The sequence below is a fragment of the Yarrowia lipolytica genome, chromosome 1C (assembly GCF_001761485.1).
Source record: "Yarrowia lipolytica chromosome 1C, complete sequence".
NCBI lineage: Eukaryota > Fungi > Ascomycota > Dipodascomycetes > Dipodascales > Yarrowia > Yarrowia lipolytica.
The window spans coordinates 2,921,191-2,943,052 of record NC_090772.1 but is presented as its reverse complement, the minus strand read 5'-3'; the positions used below and the strand labels follow the sequence as shown (position 1 = coordinate 2,943,052).

The 21,862-nt window shown below is 48.5% G+C and overlaps 7 protein-coding genes across 7 annotated transcripts; 3 read left to right on the top strand and 4 right to left on the bottom strand.

Annotated features, from left to right (window-relative positions):
• Window positions 1-471: 471 nt before the first annotated feature.
• Window positions 472-2,766, bottom strand: YALI1_C29402g (uncharacterized protein; the record flags this gene model as incomplete). Its single annotated transcript, XM_502086.3, has 1 exon — window positions 472-2,766. One exon carries the CDS (start codon window positions 2,764-2,766, stop codon window positions 472-474), a length of 2,295 nt encoding a protein of 764 aa, XP_502086.3.
• A 1,005-nt stretch (window positions 2,767-3,771) lies between these two features.
• On the bottom strand, window positions 3,772-4,824 carry YALI1_C29382g (uncharacterized protein; the record flags this gene model as incomplete). The annotated part of the gene is made up of 1 exon (XM_502085.3): window positions 3,772-4,824. The coding sequence occupies one exon, from the start codon at window positions 4,822-4,824 to the stop codon at window positions 3,772-3,774; it is 1,053 nt and encodes a 350-aa protein (XP_502085.1).
• A 1,241-nt stretch (window positions 4,825-6,065) lies between these two features.
• Window positions 6,066-6,648, top strand: YALI1_C29365g (uncharacterized protein; the record flags this gene model as incomplete). The annotated part of the gene is made up of 2 exons (XM_066094106.2): window positions 6,066-6,338; window positions 6,535-6,648. The coding sequence occupies 2 exons, from the start codon at window positions 6,066-6,068 to the stop codon at window positions 6,646-6,648; spliced, it is 387 nt and encodes a 128-aa protein (XP_065950178.2).
• Window positions 6,649-6,986: 338 nt separating this feature from the next.
• On the bottom strand, window positions 6,987-7,508 carry YALI1_C29355g (uncharacterized protein; the record flags this gene model as incomplete). The annotated part of the gene is made up of 1 exon (XM_502084.3): window positions 6,987-7,508. One exon carries the CDS (start codon window positions 7,506-7,508, stop codon window positions 6,987-6,989), a length of 522 nt encoding a protein of 173 aa, XP_502084.1.
• A 1,048-nt stretch (window positions 7,509-8,556) lies between these two features.
• YALI1_C29344g (uncharacterized protein) lies at window positions 8,557-9,090 on the top strand (the record flags this gene model as incomplete). The annotated part of the gene is made up of 1 exon (XM_502083.3): window positions 8,557-9,090. The coding sequence occupies one exon, from the start codon at window positions 8,557-8,559 to the stop codon at window positions 9,088-9,090; it is 534 nt and encodes a 177-aa protein (XP_502083.3).
• A 2,054-nt stretch (window positions 9,091-11,144) lies between these two features.
• YALI1_C29302g (uncharacterized protein) lies at window positions 11,145-12,822 on the bottom strand (the record flags this gene model as incomplete). Its single annotated transcript, XM_066094100.2, has 3 exons — window positions 11,145-11,355; window positions 11,399-11,538; window positions 12,598-12,822. 3 exons carry the CDS (start codon window positions 12,820-12,822, stop codon window positions 11,145-11,147), a joined length of 576 nt encoding a protein of 191 aa, XP_065950172.2.
• Window positions 12,823-16,297: 3,475 nt separating this feature from the next.
• On the top strand, window positions 16,298-21,204 carry YALI1_C29261g (uncharacterized protein; the record flags this gene model as incomplete). The annotated part of the gene is made up of 2 exons (XM_502079.3): window positions 16,298-16,675; window positions 16,879-21,204. 2 exons carry the CDS (start codon window positions 16,298-16,300, stop codon window positions 21,202-21,204), a joined length of 4,704 nt encoding a protein of 1,567 aa, XP_502079.1.
• Between the last annotated feature and the right edge of the window lie 658 nt (window positions 21,205-21,862).

Sequence of the window (21,862 nt, the reverse complement as noted above, 5' to 3'; positions counted from 1 at the left end):
CCGAAGGACGCCATCCGCTCTATTTTGGAGCCCCTCCACCACTAGCAGCAGAATAATCCATCACGCATGACGTCACTAAACTCCCTAAAGTACGGCAAGGCGGCGGCAGATGGGTGTCTCAAACTATACGGTGATTACAATCTGTAAATAAATACGATAATAACAAAGATTGCAAATGTGGGCCGTCAACATGGTAATGCCGCATCGGGAGTGAGGGCGTCGTGGGCACCACTGCACGTAGCGTCGCATAGTGGCTGGTATCTCTTTCATTTCTAGCCTCTAGCGTCACTAACAAGAGCAAAAGTAGTCACAATAGACTGTAACACTATAGCAGCAAAGAAATTGTACGATACATTCGTACTACACGGTCCATAAACACTTTGCCACCATCTACTTGAAACACTTGTATCGCGTTCTATAGTCTATATAGAAGATAAGGATTACATTTCTACCCCCCCCGCGCTACCCCTCTCACTCCTCCTTGGCCTTCTTGACATCCGAGCCTTCTTCAACCTCGCCGTCCTCTGCGCCTCGCTTCAGAGGCAAATAGTTGGTTTCCAAAACCGGATCCAACTCATCTTCGGGATCCTCATTAGGTTTAGACCCGCTGAACGCCTGTTTGGCAAACTCCAGACTGGCCTCCTGGGCTCGCGAAGTTTCCTCCGCAACCTGAGCCTCGTCCTCTAGAGCAGCGGAATTGCTGCCCAGAATCTCCTTGCCCAGGTTACCTCCTCCAACCACCTCCGCGACATCTTCAACCGAACCTTGTTGCACGTGGCGGGACAAATCACTCAAATCCACCAAACTATGGCCCTGTTGAGCCAAACTGTAGAGCCGATTATAGTTTGAGATGAACCGTTGGGACAGGCTGAGACGCATGTCAAACGTGGCGGGCCGCTGGTAATCGACCGTGTTGGCCGCAAATGTCTGGAAAAGGCGCACAAGATCCATCAATGTCGCATCCTTGCTGCACACATTGTCTTCGCCCAACACAAGACCCAATTGAGCACAGGTGAGCACCAGCTCCTCATCCATGGAGCAAAAACCCTCCAGAGACCGTCGCATGAGCCCAAACACGTCCTCCATAGAATACTCCTGTAGCTCCGAGCCTCGGATATCTTCAAACAGCGGCGGATAGTCGGCGTGCTCGCCAGAAACAAGATAGGTCTTGCCAGTCTCTGCAAAATGCACCAAAACAGGCACAGATAGATCCAGATCGAGCGACTGGTCGTAGTACTCAGCCGTGTTGTCGGCGAGCTCGGCAGCCGCAGCATCTTCATGCCCTTGCAAAGCCTCCGACGCTGCCTCATCGAGAGGCAGCTCCTCGGCGGCCCCGCCAGCAGCTAGAGCGCCCGGTCCGCCGTCAGCCGCGGAAACTGCAGCCGCGGAGGATGTCGTTGCGTCCTCCAGGTCATTCATTTCGGCCACAAACTCGCTGTCGCCGCCTAACCCACCATCTTCAGGCGCAGCACGTTCATGCCCCTGATCAGCCTGGCCTCGTAGACCTGCTGCATCTTGACTCGCAGCCGGCTCCACATGCGCATTGATACTCTGACCGGGAACATGGTAACGTGAACCGTCAGCTTGACCGGCAGCAGAGTCAGGCGCACCGTCAGCTTGACTGGCATCAGGCTCATGCGCACCGTGTACCGCAGCAGCCGCATGCTCATGCGCCACAGAATCTGGGGCAGCTTGTTCATATCCACCAGCCTCCGCGTCATAATGTGTCGCATGTACAGCATTGGGTGCACCAGCGGCAGCACCAATGTCATGAACGTCTGTTGGCACGTCCGCTGTATCTTGCTGAACGCCTGTTTCGGCAGTGTTGCCGCTCGTGCCAACAGAAGAGCCAGCACCAGCGTCGCCAGCAGCATTGCCACCATGAGCAGCAGACCCATGGTTGATGCCACGAAAACCATCTGCACCACCAGCAGTGTGAATACCATTGCCAGCACTGTCATCACCAGTAGGGTCCACGTCAACAGTCTCAGCGGCAGAGGCAGTCCCGGTAGCAACAGAGGCACCATCGATGGCATTTGCATGGTCGGCATGGACGGTAAAGGGTACCGTTTGGTCTGCGGCATGTCCTGAGGGAGGTACGTCTTCCAACCCGCTGAGAGCCCGTGCTCCTTGTGTTCCTTCTGTTGCTTGTGTTGTTCCTTCTTGCGTCTCTCGCTCCACCGCATGGTCCCCCGCTTGTGCCACTGCTCCGAGTCCAGACGATATCTCATTTTGCTGTTGGTTGGGGAGCTTATCTTTTTTTTGTTGTGGGCTTCCCTGTTGCATATGAATATGACCGTCCGAAATAGACTTTGCATGGGCTGTCGCATCATCCATATTGGGAGCGCTGGGAACCGAGGTTGGGTTTGGGTTTGCGGCAGAAGTCGGTTCTACAAACCCAAGTCCACCAGCATCGGTTCCTGAAACGCCGGCTGAGTCAGCGGCTGAGTCATCACCCACAAACTCGGTCGAGTCGATGCCCTCTCGATCCCCCACATCCGCCTCTGTCTCCGTCTCTGTCCCCGCAATATCTCTTCCAGCATCCTCCGTGTCGTTCTTCTCTCGGTTTGTGTCGCCACCTCCAGCAGCCTCATCCTCCTCGTACTCCAGCATGTCCTCTACATCACTCATGTCTCCATCCATCGGGTAATCCAGCTCGGGAGTGGCGTCATTGGTTTCCACAGCACCATCCATCATCCCCTCCACGTCCGTGGCAAAATCGCTGTCCCCCACAATCTCCATGGCGTCATCCATGTTGTCTCCCATACTTACTTGTTCTGTGTTAGAAAAAGGAAATCGTGCAAAATCGAGTTTCGGGACTTATTAAACGGCCAACTTTTCGCTCAATCGCGTCTGCGCGTGTCTGTGTCGCTGGAAATGTGTTCTTTATGTCGCTAGCAAGTTGCTGCTATGAAGAGTCGCGTTGTCGTTGGGCAGAAAAAAAGAGGTGTGGAGTAAAACATTTAGACATTTGAGGCTCTATGTGCTGTGGCAAGCCAAACCTTATGTTTTGTTCATAATCTGTGTGTATGGGGGGGAGGGGGAGGGAAAGGGTAACATTGAGCATGGTAAAAATGAGATTCCCTTCTGTGTCCTGCTCTTGTGATTTTATTCAGTAAAAAACTGGAAATATGTGTTACAAAATGCTCCGTTATTTGTTCCCATTTTCTCCCATTTAAGAAAATCACCACAGTCCACTTTTCTCTCTTTCATCTCCATGCACTTAGCTTATTCAACTTGAACCTTCAAGGAGCCATAACTTGTCTATTAAAGACATGAGCCTGTTGAAAATGTCACCAGAAGGTACGACTACCCCTTCTCAATAACAATTCCGTTATTCACCTTTGTAAGGATCCGTTTAGGGGTTGCGCTAGTCGACGGACTAATGCAATCTTTAGGGAGCAGCTAAATGACTTAATAGGGGCTATACCAGTGTTAATTACGTACGGCTAATTGGTGTTTCTTCAGTATAAACGTCAAGCCAATTAATACATGTATTTCGGATTAAATACGTGTATCTACAAGTACATACGGTACAAGTAAAAGGTTGCATCAGATTTGGCTACTTGTAGGTCTACTTGCTAGCCCAAAAACCATATGAAAGACTCATTAGTAGATCGTAGATCACTAAATGAGAATCAATATACAAGGCTCATGTGAATCTATACCAACAACATACCTACATTCAATATTCCTTTTCTATCATGGTATCTCATAACATTATCTATAATACAACATTTCGTTAGCACATCGTTATCGGTCTCTCCTCCTCTACACCTTCAGTTTGGCCTCAAGCTTCATAAAATCCAACACGTCGGTCATCTGTTCAATCTCCAGATCGTATCTCTGGGTCACAAGCTGCGACTCGAGATCCGCAAGATCAATGAGAGGCTGCTTTCGAGACTTGACAGGAGAAACAGGACCGAAAGAAGAGTCCTGGGACGTGTCCTGCGACTGCGACAGAGACACATTCGCAGCATCTTCGTCAGCCAAAGACACAAAGCGCGGCTTGCTCTTGAGCTTGGTGATGTATTGTCTCATCTTCAGCACCGTGTCGGGGGTTCCCATGGGCGTAGAGTCACTGAGATGGCAATCAGGAGAGTCCCAGTTGGGGTTGAATGAAGGCAGGGGCTTGCAAATGACCGGTGTGTCAATGCTGAAAGCGGGTATCGTTGGGAAAGGGGCCGTGTGGTTTTCCGAGTCTTCCTTGTCGTCTTCGTCATCTCCATCATCAGCCAGTCCATGAGAAGGAGGGTAAAAGAGGTTGCATGTGCTCACTGTAGCGGGTGTGCCCAGTTTGACACGTCGCACGTTTTGCTGGAACTGTCCGGGAGTCAGCGGTGTGCTAGGGGGTCTTTTGGTTCGGTTGTTGGCCTGGATTCTGGGGGTGCTCCACGAGTCGTTTTCTCGCTTGAACTTGGGCGACAAGTGTGCGATTTGGGGTGAAGGCATGCTGAATGACGAGTCGGCTGCTGCTGGTCCAGAAATGGAGGCATTCGATCGCGACTTTCGCAGCTGTTTTGTGGGACTGGCAGGACGTCCATATTGGAAGATTCGCTGGCCATTGGAATCGAACGTGGCCATCACGGAGGGGCTGTTTACGTCCACCGAAGTCTTGACCGTTTGTATGTCGGCTCTGGGTGAGCTGATTTCGTACTGCTTGTGTTCGTACTGCTTGTGTTCGTGCGACTTTGTGTCGACATCCACCGGTCGGTTCTCCTTGTTTGCACTCTTGTCGGCGTTCTTTCGGATCGAGTTGCGAATTGAGCCCTTGAGCAGGTTGATGGAGCCCAGATCGGCTCGGGGACGGGTCGGAGTGTCCATTTTCGGTCTGGGTTGTGGATGTGGACAAGTTCACGATCAGGATGAAAGTTGCAGTAGCGGTTGTTGGTTATGCCATCAGGCCTGCATAATTTACAACTCCATGCACTGATTGTGTCTTGCCGTTTTGGGAACGGGGTAAACAAACAGAGTTTCGGCAGGGAGCTGGAACGTGATGATATAGGGGATTTTGTGTCCATGAGGGAGGGGCGGGACAAGCTGAATGGGCTTTTATAGATGGTGTAGAGACTTAGTGAAAAAATCTGCCCCGAAATTTCTTGTTTGATGTCATTCCTATGAATCTTGGAAACTACAGTGTAGCTAGGGACTGTTGAGATTGGAGAAAAAGCAAAGAGCCTTATAGAGCCCTACAAAATGAGCTAGAGTAGAGATTTTTGAAATTTTGAGGCGGAAATAAGTGGAATTCACCTCCAAGAAGACCCGCAAATTATCGCCTTGGTCCACATAGCTCTCCGATGGCGAGATATGGTCAACATCTCGTACTAAACATGTCTCACCGCATCGCCCAAAGAGGACTTAATTAAACAGAACCTAAACACAATGCAATTGTGCGGGAAAGTAAAATGAACTGAGCAGTCATTTTAGGCACCAGAACGGGATATTTTGTAGAGAGAAAAGTCGTGTGCTTGTGTTACATGCGACCTGAGTGAATCGGGAGTTGTTTCTAGTCAATTTCGATTGAGTTTGGGCTTTTGATGGTTGTTCGAGAGTCGTGTTTGGCTGTATACAAGTACAAGTACATGCTGTTTAGCAAGGGTATACTCTAGAGCTAGTATGACGACGAGAATAGGAGCTCGTTCAAACGACCAAACACCAGAGTGAACCGTCGAAGTTGATTCTATCATCTACAAGTACAAGGCCAAATGCGACTAGATGGAATCATGTACGTCTAACCCTTACATTGTAAGTACTTGAATGTTTTTGCAGCGTTTGAAACAAGCTCGTCTTTCGAGGATGGGTAAGTGACTTATCAGACTACAAATATCGGGGTTTTACAGACAATTCCAACGAAAAGACACAAATATTTGATACAAACAATGAAGTATAACTTCTTTACCACTACCTATGACACCCCCAAGTTCTTCAGTCCCCTCGTACCTGCCCTGCACTGTATACACTGTAGGTCATGCAGCTTGTTTTGAGCCTCCTTTCTTCTTACACATCTACACTAACCACAAGGAGGTTGACGACCTGAATTCGACCCATAAGACGACCCTGCACAAATGCTAAAACTCAAGCCCTTTCGAGATACCGCCAACAAAACCAATCAGGTCCCCCAGCATGCTCAAGTCGACGATGTCGGCCAAATCACCCGCAAGGTAGCTGCTCTGAACATTAACAACACAGCCGACAAGGAAAACCGGGCGCCGGAGGGCAAGGCTTTTGTGTCTGGCTCGTCAGCCTTTTGCCCCGCATCGCCCGCCACTCCCAAAAGAAAACCACTTGGTTTGATTGATTCTCCTGGTCCCAAACCAAACGATTATGTTTACTACACTGTGAGTATGAGATCATGGAAGAGCAAACGATCAAGACTGAAAAGCTGGAATGACTAGGTTTCGGGAGTTGATTTCAAGAGTCTGAATAGTCTCTGTTTGTGTTTGCATCACATGGAATCAGCCTGAGCCGTGCTACAGTCAGAAGCCGTCTTGTTGTGCAATCGTATCACCTTTCCTCTTCTGTTTCTAACGTAAGTCCGAATTAGCACCGCATAGAAAGCCGCTTGGAAGCGCTGCGAACCAGGCCAAAATGCCTCGAAAACTCATGGCCAACGACCCTGCCAAGCGAAAGCTCGTTCTGATGCGATAATCTCGACTTCGACGGACAATAACAAGTTGAGCTCCAACGCCACCAGACCTCACAACCGCATACATACCCTGCTGCATCTGCATCACCTAACCAAATGAATTATGATACCACCTTACTTTAGCGAACGAGTAGTTTGTAGAAGCAACAGTATACAAGTTGATGTACTGTGTATTGTTCCGTATGATAACATACAGCTGGCGACCCGACGATTATGGAAAGTGAGACTTCTTTGGTCTATCATGAAGGATGAACACATTGAGAAGTATACATCATCGAACTACGATTACGACAGCTCCACTTAAGTCATCAATTCAAATAAATAGTTACAACCACTTGTTCTAGTCCTTGGCAGCAACAATGGTAAGCTTGATGGGGTTTTCACAGGCGTACTTGTCGCCCTTCTTGATGTGGACAACCTGGCCGCCGTGGAGAGGATCATCCTTGGAGGTACAAGAGTACCACTCGTTGGCTCCGTAGTAGGTCACGTCCTGGACAGATCCGTCACCCTTGAACTCCCAACCTCCGTTGTATCCTTTTCCAACCTGGGCAGGGTGCTCGTTGACGACAAGCTCGCCATCATCAGCAGCATAGAGCTCTCTGGGACCCTGGCCGGGAGACTCCACATTGACGAGATTGTCCCCAACAGCATCAAGCTTGAAGTAAGAGTAGCCCTGAGTGAGACCGTAGACGATAGAGTCTTCTCGGACCTGCAGAGGCTTCATACCAGAGGCTCCCTGACCAGGCAGGATGGCATTCAGGGAGTACTTCTGGGTGTTTGACTGAGTGTCAACCTGGGTGTCGCAAGCGACAGGAGCAGCCAGAGCAGCAGTGGCAGAGATGAGAAGAGTTTTGAAGAGCATTGTGATTGGGATGGTAGTGGTGGTGTAGTGTGAATGTGTGTTTGATACTGATGGAATGAAGATTTGCTACTGTTTATATATTCTTTTTGGGTCGCATTGTGAGCAATATCTGGCACGTCTACCGATGGTAAAAACGCTGCAATTACCATAAATAGATAGCATTCTGGCATGCTCTGTAAATAGAACACCTCCCCTGCTAGGGTGACATCGTCTGTGCATGACAGCCATTTAGCATTGCATAGAACGTTCGGGGATAAGCGCGGATTTGACCTGCGTCCATCTTCCTGTTCCTGGCTACTGTAGGTACAGTACATCTATGTAGTGTATGTACCGAGTCGTAAAAATACTTGTACAATGGTATTGGTCTGAAAGGTGGGATGTGTCAGTCTAGTTGGGGGAAGAATGATTGCTGATAATGGGAATTCGAGCGAAATAAATAAATAATGATGACATAAACATACCGATACCTATCTCGCTTAATATCAAGCAACTCTCTCAGCTGACTAGGACCTATTCTAGGATACAAGTCTTTCGTGGGGGGAGAGGGATGACGTCATGGCCATCATTTATGCATGGTTATTTCAAATGTTCTATTAATAGCCAACCTTATTTGCCTCGAAGAATTCGGATGATTTTCAAGGGTTGGACTTACTAGAAGTGGTAAGAAGAATTCATGTCAGAATAAGTAGTACATAAGCACTTTTAGAATAATTTACAGAAATTATTTGTCTCGTACCGTGTTATCAACGCCTCAAAACGTCTTTTCAGCTGTCTTACCCCCACACTCGCTTAAATCAAACGGCATCGACCATCACTTCTCAGACGCACGGCTCTGAAGAAAACTGACTCAACTGACGTCATCATCTACACAATGTTACATTGGCAAAGAAACAAGCCTTCGATTTGTCGTCATTTCGAAGCTAGTTATAGGTGCTAGTAAGGTGCATACCACAGATCCAAACAGTATATATAGTCCCTCCTTCTCCCTCGTTATCTCCTCATCAAACACATCCAGTACAACTACAACAACAACACACCCATACACACAATGCTCTTCAAGACTCTTCTCATTTCTGCCACTGCCGTTCTTGCTGCCCCCATTGCTTGCGAGCAGCCCCAGGAGCACGTTGAAGCCAACTCCAACTCCAACCCCAAGTACTCTCTGAACGCCATTCTCCCTGGCCAGGGCGCCTCTGGCATGAAGGGACTCCAGATCCGAGGGGACGACATTGTATACGGACTCACCCAAGGTTACTCTTACTTCAAGCTCGAGGCCGTTGGTGACAACCTCGTCAACGTCGAATCTCCTGGCCAGGGTCCCAGAGAGCTCTATGCTGCTGATAACGGAGAGCTGGTGATCAACGAGCATCCTGCTCAGGTTGGAAAGGGCTACGACGGAGGATGGAAGTTTGAGGGTGATGGACCTGTCAAGTCTGTCACTTACTATGGAGCCAACGAGTGGTACTCTTGTACCTCCAAGGATGATCCTCTGCACGGTGGCCAGGTGGTCTACATCAAGAAGGGCGATAACTACGCCTGCAAGGACCCCATCCACTTCACCGTTGCCGCCACCAAGGAGTAGGCTCGCTCATTTATATATTTAATGTTATGTTTATTGTTTGAATTTTGAACTCGTCGACTCAAAATTGTCTTAGAGGTAATTCTGGGCCTCTGCTTCTGTATGGTATACAGTATTTTGGCTGAAGGCAAGCTAGCATATACGCATTATATCAAGTATCATAAATACTGAGTATGCAAAGTCCTTCTCCTGCTATTGTATCCAGAGACGGTATAATTTAGAACACCTTCCAAGTTTTGATAGAACTCAACCAGGAAAGGCCCGGCACTCTGGTGGAGGTTGGAGGACTAAACGATAATCCAGATGATGTCACAAGGGATAATAGGTGGTAGGCCCTCAATCGCTTCCCAGAATCTCAGGGATTTGCGTTCCGCCCCCTCAGAACCCGTCGAAGTCAGGAAGATTACCAGAAGTTCGCGCGACACCTGATGCGCTGTTGTCGTAATAAGTGAGAGTATATCTACTTGGCTTTCGTCGCTATGACAATTCAACTACATTGAAAGCCAGTGGTCATGAAGCAACATCTACACGCTACCGACGGATTTGGAGTGACTACTGACGTCTTCGAACGGTTCAAAGAAACAGAAGACAAAAGACTGCCAAGCCGAAGACGAAGACATGACTCCCAACAAGAAAAGTTAGCTCAGAGCTACAAGTAGCGCTGTGGAAGATGTTGAACGGGTGGGCCGCCCCTCGTGGATTTGTCCTCAAGTAACCTGTCCACACTGGTAAAAGGAGGCAGACTGCGCAGGGACCGGATGTCATGTGAGAGCTCGTGTCACCCTGAAAAAAGAGGGAATCTTGCACTACTGTGTAAGTATCAAGGGACCACAGTCTACGAGTCTGCTGAGACTTGCAATACAACGATAAGACTTGATGGACGACATTATAGAGAAAAACGTGGTGGACCCCTCGTAATCATAATTAATCTTGGGATCACCAGTACCAATGCTGAAGATGCAATTATGGGAGGATGAGGGAATAAGAGGATGACCGCGACTTTGAGTCTGAATATCTCATACACATCAAAACACAATACAACACAACCCAACCCAACCCAACCCAATACAATACAATAAAACTATTAGTTTCTGTACTGGATGTATGCGTAGATGTGCTACAAGTACAGTACAAATAATGTGTTTTTCATAGACGTTTGAAGGACATTTTTACTATATCAGCATGCCTGACCATTAGATAAGTTATCGACCTATGTTTGCATATCATCGAAGTACGAGTACATAGTGTAATCGGGGTGGTTTACTGTGACATGCGGATGTTGCAAACAGCCTACATAGACCAAATATCTGTGTTTTATTAATATTTACAATCTTTGAATGTTGTGAATTAATGACGACCTAATATCTGGGATTCTTTTTGAATTAAATGGCGATTTATTTCAACTTATGTCCCACAGTGATATATATCTAGGCAACTTCCGTGTGCAGCTGAATTCCAACTCCAGTAACCTTTGAATAATATATAGAAATAAATTTTATTGAGAATAATGAAAAGCACTCTGTGAAGATAATCCGTGCAATTGATTTTGTTTTTCACTCCAAGGCCTGTCGAGTCGAGTGATGTAGTAAATTTTTGCTCGGGGGCTAAATAACGATCACGAGATATAAATATCAATGTTTTCGTTGCCATAGTATGCGTCTTTATGTGTTCCAAGATTGTATAATAGCGAAAATCTACACCATAATATTACCATAATATTAATCACAAATTAAGAGAATGTTTAGTGTTTCTGATGGACCTGATTATGCAGATATGACGCACACGACGCAGATAATACGCACGATACATGCACGTAATGCATATAGGTAACTTGTGATATTGGCCAGTCAGTAATCGTATGGTGAAAATTAAGACACAATCCATGTTAGTTGAAGTCCAGTACATCTAGATTACTACCACCAATGCATTGTTCACAACAGTGGGAGAGAAAAATCTATTTGAAGCAATGCTGTACAACTACCTCGTATTTTTATTACCAGATCCTGTTGATCACATTAGAATTACACTAGAAAATAATAGTCAATGGCAACTTCTCTTTACAGAGTAGTACCAATGGAAAACTTGACGGGGTCTTCGCACTGATATCCTCCGCTGAAGACATAAAGAACCTGGCCTCCATGAAGAGGGTCCGTCTCGGAAGAGGCAAGAGTAAACTCGTTGGTGCCGTAAGAAGAGACATTCTTGAGGGAGCCGTCGTCCTTGAAAGCCCAGCCGCCGGTGTTTCTTTCCACTTCCACAGGAGGAGCGCTGGGTGGTCCATGGCCTCGAGTTTGCCAGCGTGCACGTTGACAGTCGAGAGTCAGCGCCGTCAGCAACAACATTGACCATGACTGCCCCTACATCCTGGACCTTGAAGTGGTAGAAGCCCTGTGTGTGGCCGGAGACCACATCATTACCTCGAACCTGAAGAGTCTGCATTTCGTGAACATTCTTGCAAGGGGTAATCTGAAGAAGGGTGCACTTGGGTTGGGCTGCATCGTAGTCTTGGGCAGATCACAGGCCACAGAAATAGCGAAGGAACAGGTCACAGCAGCGAGAAAGGTGAGTGTTTTGATGAGCATCTTGGTAGAGAGAAGGGATCTTGAGGGAAGTCGGGCGGAGTACAGTACAGTACAGTATGTACAATAGGGATATATGTATCAGCAAAGACAAGGCAATGAGTATTCAAAAATAGCTGTTCAGGTCTAGAAGTCAGTTGAAAATAAATGAGGACCAAGGGATCCACTCTTGGTTTTGTTAGCTGGTTATAATCACTCTAACAGTAGTCTCTGGTGTAGAGTGGTCAATAGGCTACAAAACAGTTGTTGAGATAGCACAAATTTGAAAAACAATAACAGAGTCTTCAGAAGGCTTTACTCAAGGCGTATGAGTGCTCACAATTTCAACAATAATGAACAACATCTTCAAGACCTCTACATTGCAGCTGTCTCTACTTGTAATCTTAGTACGATGCTATGCTGTCATAATATGGGGTATGTGGGGTACTGTACTGGGGTCTATGAGTGTGGGACATGGATCATGGGGGTGTATAGTCGGGTTGATAAATAGGTCGACAGAACAATGCAGTAAAAACTTGGGCGCCAATAGTGAATGAAAACAACTTGGAAGAGTGAAACTAGCCTGGCCCGGCAGTCTAGCACTTGCTCTAACTACTACTTAATACCAGACCAACCAGAAATACGAGAGCGGCTAAGGGAGGTAAGACATGCTAGATACTGTAAGAAGAGTCATCAATTTGACAGCCAAGAACAACAGGGTCTTGAAAAAGCCATAGTTGCTCATCTTGGACATGCTGTACTCGTACACGTACATACCGTACTCGTACATACCGTACTCGTACATACTGTAGATTTACTCGATTCAAATAAATAAATTCACACATAAATACCATAAGAAGAAAGAACGGACAACGAGTGAAAAGTAATAGTAAACCATAGAGCACATACCAAAAGTGCAGCACAGTAGCTCAAGTCCTCATGTCTTCATCACATCCAGGATTCTCAGCTCGTCTTCCAACTCCAGCATGTGCGTTTCAGCTCTCTTGAGCATCAAGAGCTCCTTCTTGAGCGCCTTTCGGCACTCAAAAACCTCCTTTTCAGCCGCCACCAGCGCCTTTCTCTTTTCTTTGATTCGGTCTTTGGACTGGATGATGCTCGTTATGACTGAGAAAAGCAGGTTTTGAGTTTGTTCTATAATGTCGGGCGGGCAATCCATGGCAATGTCGATGTGGGTGAAAAGGAGTAGTAAACAAGTGTACTTCTTCCATCTCATAAGTAGTCGATCCGGTTGTTTCTCTGTCGATATTTCATCTTAAAATAGACTTTGGGGGCATCTGTGGGGAGTATTTGGACAGTGCGGCAAATGTCCATATAGATATCGTCAAAATGCCCCGTTCGGACTCTGGAAAAGTGAAATCTAACCGTGACAGTGCAAGGAGTCTGGCAACATTTCAACCATCTCAATAGAACCACTATTGGGCGGTGTAACCACCCCCCAAATCCGAGCTCTGTCAGAAATCCATCTTTATCTAATTTGTCTACTTTGGGACCAAGTTACTTGACTATTTAGGCAACGTGTTCCTAATTGGGATTTGGTCCCACCTTATTTTCACGTTGATACTGAATTGCCCACAACGCATTAAATACCAATGGCACAGGTTCAAAAGTGACATAATTGAAATCGTGTCGTTTTTACCATCATTTTGAGCCCAATTACGCTGCATTTGAGCCAGAACTGGAGTTCGCATAAAGATTCACGGTAATGTTGCAGAAAGCGCATCGACCGCCAGTGTTCTGAATACTGCCTGAATTGCCGCCATCAAGACTCCGCGTTCTAGAACACACTACACGTGACCTTTCCACCACCTCTCGACCACCTCTCGACCACGTCTCGTAATATCCCATCTCCTGCAGGGGCAACAATAGATCGTCGGTGAAGGAGCTCGAAGATCTTCACTCACTTGGCGAGGATTCGCGAGTGGTGATCTTAGTTGTAGGGCAAGGCTAGCTGGTAGCGTATAACTCATTCCAAGTGCTTCTGGATATGGACACGGTACTGTACCGGTATGTACTGGCTGTACAGACTGTAGCAGCGGTACTATACGTTGCTGCATCGACATTTCAGACCCCAGAAGATGCTTGAATGCGCCAATCAAGTTCCTGATTTTCGCCTCTCCCGCCCATGTCTCAATTTGCACACTGTTAAAGTACGACTAGCTACCATCTCTGCACCAATCTACCGTCGTGTAAGGTACAATGTGTCAATGTGTCAATGTTTGTGGGCACGTGAATGGCGTCAGTTAGGACGGGGGGAGGGGGGTATCGTGGTGATACGATATGAGTACAATATCACCCGTTGTTCTGTTATCAATTGGATTATTCAGAATTTTCATAAAAATAAATTAATTCCAGGAAAACCAGGAAAATCAGGAAAACCAGGAAAACCAGGAGAATCAGGGAAATCAGGAAAAGCTGGAAAATCGCATCCACATCAGACAATATCAAGTAAACATCAAACGCCCTCGAACATGCCGCCCGCACACATCATGTCTTTCCACTAAAAATCACCTATGTACCAGCAACACTGTTAACACTGCCCGTCTCTCGTTTCATCCCTGCGAACATGTTTCAGACGCGTCCAGCCGCCCCAAAAGAACACGGCTTTTGAGCACGATCAGCCATACTGGCTCAGCGTCTATATAGAATCACGTGACTGCTCCTCCCCTCCCTCCCCTAACACGTCCTGTCTGGTCTACGCGACTTGGGGTATATCTTGGCCGGTCTCTACGCATACGCGCATGGTTGCACTTCCCCTTTAGGCTTCAGTGAATCCCATTTCGGCGCCTGATAGAGTTGTGCATAAAACAAAGTTCAGTTGAGGTTGCTCAGCGCTCAATTTTTCGTGGTCTGAGCCCTGCTGTTTTGGGGGCGTTAGAGGGAGAGGTTTCAGTATTGGGGCACCGTTTGTACAACAATTAGTAGCTTACCGGGCTATCAAAATTATTCCCCATGGTCTATCAATTTCTCCAAATTTTCTTGTTTTCTTTGGTTGATTTTTTTCGAATTTACGTCGATTTGGTCGGCGCCAAAATTAGATTGTGCGATTGGCGTGTGGTGAAAAACTACGTGCATATATTGGCTGAGGGATTAACAAGAAATTCACGAGTCGTGATTTCGAGATGCACGACTACTACAAGCAGCGTCGCACCAGTCGAATGTGTTTACATGGCAAGAAAAGGAATGTGACGACCATGGGGCCAATGTAGCCAGATTGCTTCTCTTACATACTCCGCACACCTATACACACAGATATTATATTCTGCCGCACTAGAAACATCGGATCCACGTCTGTCATGTGGTCGACGCGTCAGGATCGGCACTGAAAAAGTATATTTCGCGTAAGTGAAAAACAGGAAGGTGAGAAGTGGAGTAGAACTTGTAGTTGAAACTGGCACGAGAGAAGGAAAAAGAAACACGCGCCCCCACAGAGGTTGTCTGGGTCACGTGACAGTAGGGGCCCGCCCAGTATTAATTAATTAGAGCTAAAACCGTTAGTGCTGTCGCCTTGGTGGATTTGGTACATGTGGTGGATATGAAAAAAAAAAAAAAAACGGGAAAAAAAAAAAAACACCAAGAACACAGGATGAGGTACATCCGGTAAAATACACACTCGAATCAGTGGCCGAAAATCCAACTCTGTAGTAATACCGGTACAAGTGCTGGTAGACATGTTGTCGCTGTTTGTCGCTGTTGTCGTTTGTCGTGTCAATGTCAATCAGGCACAAGATAATATTTCTGACGTTGAGACAAACGGGCAACTACAACTACTGTAGACACGATGGAGATAAATATGGGCCACTTGTAATACGATAGAAATGCATGACAGGGTCACTGGTGTACAGATATTTGTACCAGTATTGTACGTACAGTAGTCTCAGAGACTGAGGTTTTATAGACTATTACAAGTGCTCGTACAAGCCGATCAATATGAGCGTTGATGGTACCATGTGCTTGTACACTCCAAGTGTCTGTAGTCCTCTGTACCGTTTTCGTCCCTGAAGATTTTATTTTCCAACAAATATTCTCGCTGATATTATACAGCAGTATATACAAGTATTTAATTATTGCTTCTGCATCAGAACGAATCTCGTCTCATCTGCATTGTTCTCTCAAAGGGTACCGATTTAGTGTCTGTTCATATTGTAGCACTGGTACTGTACGGACTTTTAATTAGGTCTACAGGCCCACAGGTTTTGGGCTGGTGAGCGCAACAAGGGGCTATACTAATGGCGGTGGTCCGAGTCACATGATCGATAAAACGAGGTGTTTTAACACTTATTGCACGCCTTGAACTCACCCTTTGCACACTTGACTTTGTGTTTCCATCAAAATGGTCAAAAAAATGCCTTGCCTGTATTATCAGTTACTACTGGTTGACTTTGTGCGGGCGCTTCGCAAAAAACTCGTCAATCTGAACCTTGAGGCTAAACACGGTCAGAGTCCCATTCAATACGCGTAATAGAGTTTCTGGAAACCTTAACCCAATGCATTCGTGCATTCAGATTTCTAGGAACCCCCTTGCATGGACACCTTTGAATAGAGCTCTTTAGAACTACACCACATCTCTTCTCACCACACATCTCTCGACGTGATCACTAACGACAACCGCTGTTGTCACCCACACAAAAGCCATGTCAACCACCCCGCCACGACTGCCACAGCTTCAGGGCCTCACCCCGCTGCGCTTCTCGCCCTACCGACGCAGCGGCAACAGTCCTCGAAGCAAACGACTCAGCAACTACCGACGAGACGGACACAAACACCCCTCCCACAACAAGCAGGGAGTCGCATCCAAGACGCTGGCGACCTCGACGTCGATGGACTCGCTGGCGTCCATCTCGTCCGTGTCGGCGGACGTGATTTTCCAGGACCTACGCAAGAGCGAGGTCAACTATCTGGAGGAGCTCCAGCTACTGATCCAGAGCGATCTGAGCCCGCGAATGACCTCGGTTGTCAGAAAGCTCAAGTTGCTGCACGATAACATGCCCACAGATGGCTTTTTCAATTGGGTGAGTATCTACGGAAAAGTGCGAGAGATGTTGCTGGAGGAGCAAGCTACGCAGATAAGTTGTAGCAAACACTACATGGCAACGTGACAACCACCATGCAGTGGAACAATACAAAAATGTTGCGTCCGATTGTGGTACCGATGCATAGCCTGTCGTCTGCCATACTCTGGCTCTACGACCATTACCACCACGTACTAACTCAGGCCCGAGACGTTACTCCCCTATACGCCTCTTATATTTCCGAATACACCATCGACGCCACCACATCAACACACATGCTCTATCTTCTCAAGCGCCCCCTTGTGCGAATCCGGTACCTCGCTAAGGTGATGAAGAAGCTGGCAGAAAACTCGCCTGAGTTTGAGAGCAGACGCCAGACCGCTATCAAGTTCAGAGACCTCACACGTCTGGCACGTGACCGAGCCGAGTCTGAGCGAGAGCGGGTCGATCTCACCACCTTCAACTTTGACCGGGTTGTTCACTTTGACAACCTCCAGGAGACGTACGACGACTTTGACTACACCACCACCCTGCATCGAGACTACTTTGAAATGTGTGTCAAACACCGAAGTGGAAAGTCCTTTGAGAAGAAAATGGTCGAGGTGTTTCTGGTCACAGACACAGTCACCCCCAACAAGGGTATGCCAAGCAACAAGATTTCGGCCGATGCATTCACAGACACCTTCCAGGGCTTAGCTATTTGTGCTCTTGAAGACCCCGGCCGAAGTCTTCTTTTCCCTCGGTTCAAGAGAGGCGACTTTGTGCTGGTTGAGCAGCCCAAGTCCCGTCTTTCCAGTCGACAGGCCAAGTACGAAATCGTGCTGCAAGCATCCAACCACAGCACAGTGGTGTTATACTGCCCAGAGTTGGACCAGGTGAAGCTGTGGTCACGAGTTCTGGGCCACCTGTTTGGCCATGTGACCGATTATTCTGCTTCCAAGGCGTCTTCCGATCTGCTAAAACTCACTTTTGGCCGTGAGTATTCCTTCGGCATTGAGTCTTCTCGCATTCTTGCTGGAGGCGGCGGTCTCGGAATTGAGATCAAGGAGGAGAAACAGGAGGAAGTAAACAAAAAGGAGAAGCTTGTGGACAAGCCCCTACCTCGAGACATCAAGAACGTTCCCCAATTGGAATCGTCCTTGTCTCTGGGTGACTCTCTGTTTGGAGAGTCTCTCGACAAGTTCAAGTACGACAAGCCCGTTGAGGCTCTGAACGTTGTCAAGAACAAAAAGGAAGAGAAAGAGCAGATCAAGCCTGCACCAACTACTGCCCCCCCTCCTCCTCCTGCTCCCACTGTGGCCGCTCCTGCTCCTCCTTCCAAGCCCTCGTTTGCAGCAGCAGCCCTTGTTGCCAGTGACGTGACCAAGGGTGATTCTGTCAAGCCCGTTGACGTTATCAAGCTCGTCACTGAGGCACCATCTCAGTCCACATCTATGGAATCGTTCACCAGCGAAATTATGGATCGAGGAAGCAGCGATTCCAGCTGGAGCGAGTTGGAGGAGGAAGATGTTGAGGAGGAAGTCGAGGAGGAGGAAACCAAGCCTCTCGTCCGAGATGAGTCGCGTGGCTCCGTTGATTTGCCCATCATCGAGCCCAAAGAGTGCTCCTCACCTGCATCCACTCTGCGACCCATGTCGGCCTATGAGACCGCCTCCGAGCAGACCCCCGCCTCTCCTAACTTCCCTCCTCGGCCTAGAGACAACTCTGCCGCCATTGCTACCCGCCGATGTGCTGCAGCCACTTCTCTGGTCGAGGCCCGGGTTCCGGCAGCCAACAGAGATGCCTTTAACAAGTCTTCTTCTGTGATTGGCGGCAACCAGTACGAGACCATGACGTCGTTCACCGCCAATACCACCCCAAGCGGCTTGAAGCCTCTGCCCTGGAAATCCTCGGCAATGCTGCGATCAAACAGGTTCGTGCCTCTGCCTCCGGACGGCGCCCAGAGCAAGTTTTCCCCCGAGCTTGAGGAGGACAGTGGCTTCAAGTTTGGCAAAAAGTGGTGGTCGCGAAGCGGGAAGACCAAGGAGGCCAAGCGGCAGGAGAAGGAAACGAAGCGGCTGGAGAAAGAGGCTGTGAAGGAGCGCGAGCGACTCTGGTACGAGAACAACAAGAAGGAGAAGGAGGATAGACTGCGGGAGATGCGACGTGAGAAGGAGAAGACTGTGGTGGCCGAGGAAGCCGTGAGTGAGCATACTCCTGCCACCAAGAGCCGCAACGCCTTTGCTGCTCTCAAGACCGTCTCTCAGCTGGTCAAGTCCAAGCCTCCCACTTTCGAGCCCACTTTCCAGATGATCCAGCCCAAGTCCGATTACTCTGCCAGTCCTTCATCTCTGTCGTCTTGTTCCATTGACACTCCCCGAATGTCTGCTCTTCTGCCCTCCCCTCTGGTGCTACAGAACCCCGCTCGAAATCAGCCTGCTACTGTTGAGCAAAACAACACTGGATTTGACGCTGTTCCTGTTGAGCGAGTGGACGGCTTTGAGATGGTGTCTCCCACTCAGAATGCCATGACTGCCCCCCTTCCTCAGGTGCCGGTTATGCAGTCTACTCAGGACGTACCTCCTGTGCCCACAGTCAAGGTTGAGGCTCCCACTCCTGTCGTTGCGTCTATTCCTGTTGTGCCTACCATTGCTGCCGCCTTTGCGAGCACCAAGGCGGCCAAGGTTCCTGTGGCAGCACCTCCTGTTCCTGCTGCACCTGTTTCGGCACCACCCGTTCCTCAGACTGCTTCTACCATGCCCTACAACATGGACAACTCTTCTGTGGCCACCATCACTGCCACGAACATTTCCACAGCTGACATTGCCACCGAAGCTTCTGCGTCCACATCCAGCTTCGTAACTGCCCCCTCTGTCTCCCCTCCTAAGAAGCTTGCTCCCCCTCCTCCTCCTTCTCGACGAAAGAACAGTGCTTCTTCCACCGCCTCGTCGTCGTCCATCAAGTCCGATCTGCAGGCCATGTCCCGGTCGCTCAACGAGTCTCTGTCTCGTTCTGCCTCCCAGTCAATGAGCACTTCCACTTCGACTTCCACAATCGCCTCCCTTGCTAATGAAGAGAAGGAGTTGATGCGAAGTGGCAGCATCCACAGCTCAGCTGATGTTGCTGCCACTGTTGTGAAACAGCTCGAGGCCCCCTCTCGATCGCCCTCTCTCTCGCACCACCTCCGGTCGGCCAAATCCATGGACTCTCTACCCTCTTCCATCTCTTCCAAGAGCATTGCCAGCATGGGACGGGAGGATTCCGGATTCAGTTTCCTTGAACCTGGTTTCTTCGGCAACAGTGAGCAACAGGAACAGGACCATGAGCACAACTCTGACTCTGACTCCGACGCTGACTCTGTCCATCTGCTTGATACTCCTGAGATCGAGCAGCTGGAAATGACGCAAGTCAAGGCAAAGGCCGTGATGGTCACCTCCAAGCTCCCCTCAGAGCCCTCGGACTCGTCCATTTCGTCCAAGCGATCCATTGCGTCTGGTACATCGTCTACGTCGGTCACCTCGGCCTCCTCCTCCAAGAACTCCATCCGATTCACTCCACTGAGAAACGCAAAGTCCGAAGAGATGCTGCTCAAGTCTGGCCCTTCGTCCTTCAACAAGGCCGCGTCCACCTCGTCTTCTTCGTCCGAGGAATCTGAGGAGTCTGATACTCTTGCTCCCCTGATCAAGGTCAAGCAGCGAGTGTCACGAGTGGGTTCTCCTGCCGAGTGTCTGGCAGCTCCTGCGGTGGTCACCTCTGTCAATGACGGTACTACCATCTTCACTGTCAACGCCTTCACTTCTCGGTGGAAGGGCAACTCTTGGGAGACACTGTCTGATTCGATGATTGCTCTCAAGGTGTGTATTGGCTCTGAGGGCGGTCGTCTAGAAGTTGGTGCCAACTCCATTCTGCTCAACAAGCAGTCTGCTCTGCGACGAGGAACCGCTGTCGATGTGCAGCTCCGCCAGTCGACGGATATTTACTCGTTCCGACTGCGAAACTCCCGGGAAGCCGACGCACTGCTGTCGGCATGCAACTCGGCCAAAAAGGACCTTGTGGAGCGACCCCTCGTCTCCAACCGGTCTTCCTACACGGCCTCCATCTGCTCAGATAGCTCTTTGGGTACCGTGGGTTCTGGATCTGGCCCCTTGAGTCTCAAGCCCCGAAACAAGCTGTCTCTGCTGGCCCAGGACGATGGACTTCTGCTTCTGCAGAATCTCAAGGCTAGACTTTTCCTGTCTCCTCGAATGTCCAAGCTCTGGCTTGGTCTGGGCGTGGGGCTGGTCACCGTTAACGTGTCCACCGAGGATCTGATGACCAATGCCAAGACGGTGACTATGAAGCAGCAGGGTTTTGGAGAAGCCGTGTTTTCGGGCTCTCTCCCCGCCCAGGCCTTTGCCAAGGACGGCAATGGCATCCGGGTGTACGCTGACTATCAGCAGCTCGGCCACGACGCCATGTCTCAACGAGACCTGTCGTCTAACGTTTACTACCTCCAGTTGAAGGGTGAAAAGGAGGTTGATAGAGTGTTTGAAATCTTTACCACCAGTTAGTTTAATTAATTTATTGTATGCTTATTAACGGGGGTGCGAGGCCGTGGGTCAACAGAGAACAACATAGTACACATACTCTATAGACAACGCTGCGTCATGGCATAGTTGAACAAGAAAGTTGTTGTCATAGCTCGAGTAATGTGAGAGCAGTCAGGTGGAAGAGACTCTCTTTAGACTCTTTTATAAAGGAACATCAGGGCGCGTGCTTGATTCTCTGCGATGTTGGGGAGCTTCAGGCTGTATTCGACCGGTTTTCCGAATGGAAATTTCCAACTGAATGCATTTCCCAGACGATGTTTTTGCTTTGATATGTATTCTTTGCTTCTATCTGACCTACTTTCCTTCGGTTCAAGTATGTTCAATCGGACGTCGATAATGCACTAGACGTGATAACAAACTAGATACCAAAGGGTGATTGATGACACAAACAGCTTCATGCTGCGAATATCTTTTCACTGACTGCGAGTGACTGACGGTTGTATCATTTTTACGGTGGAAAAACAGATCGACGTTGAATCTACCTGACAGTTGAAGCTGTCTGACACGACAATGTTACGACGACAGATGGATTCTAAGATTGCTCAATACAACCAACTACTTTGGTTTTATTGAAATTACATCTTCCAGAAGTTACCACTACTATTCCAGCGTGATTTCA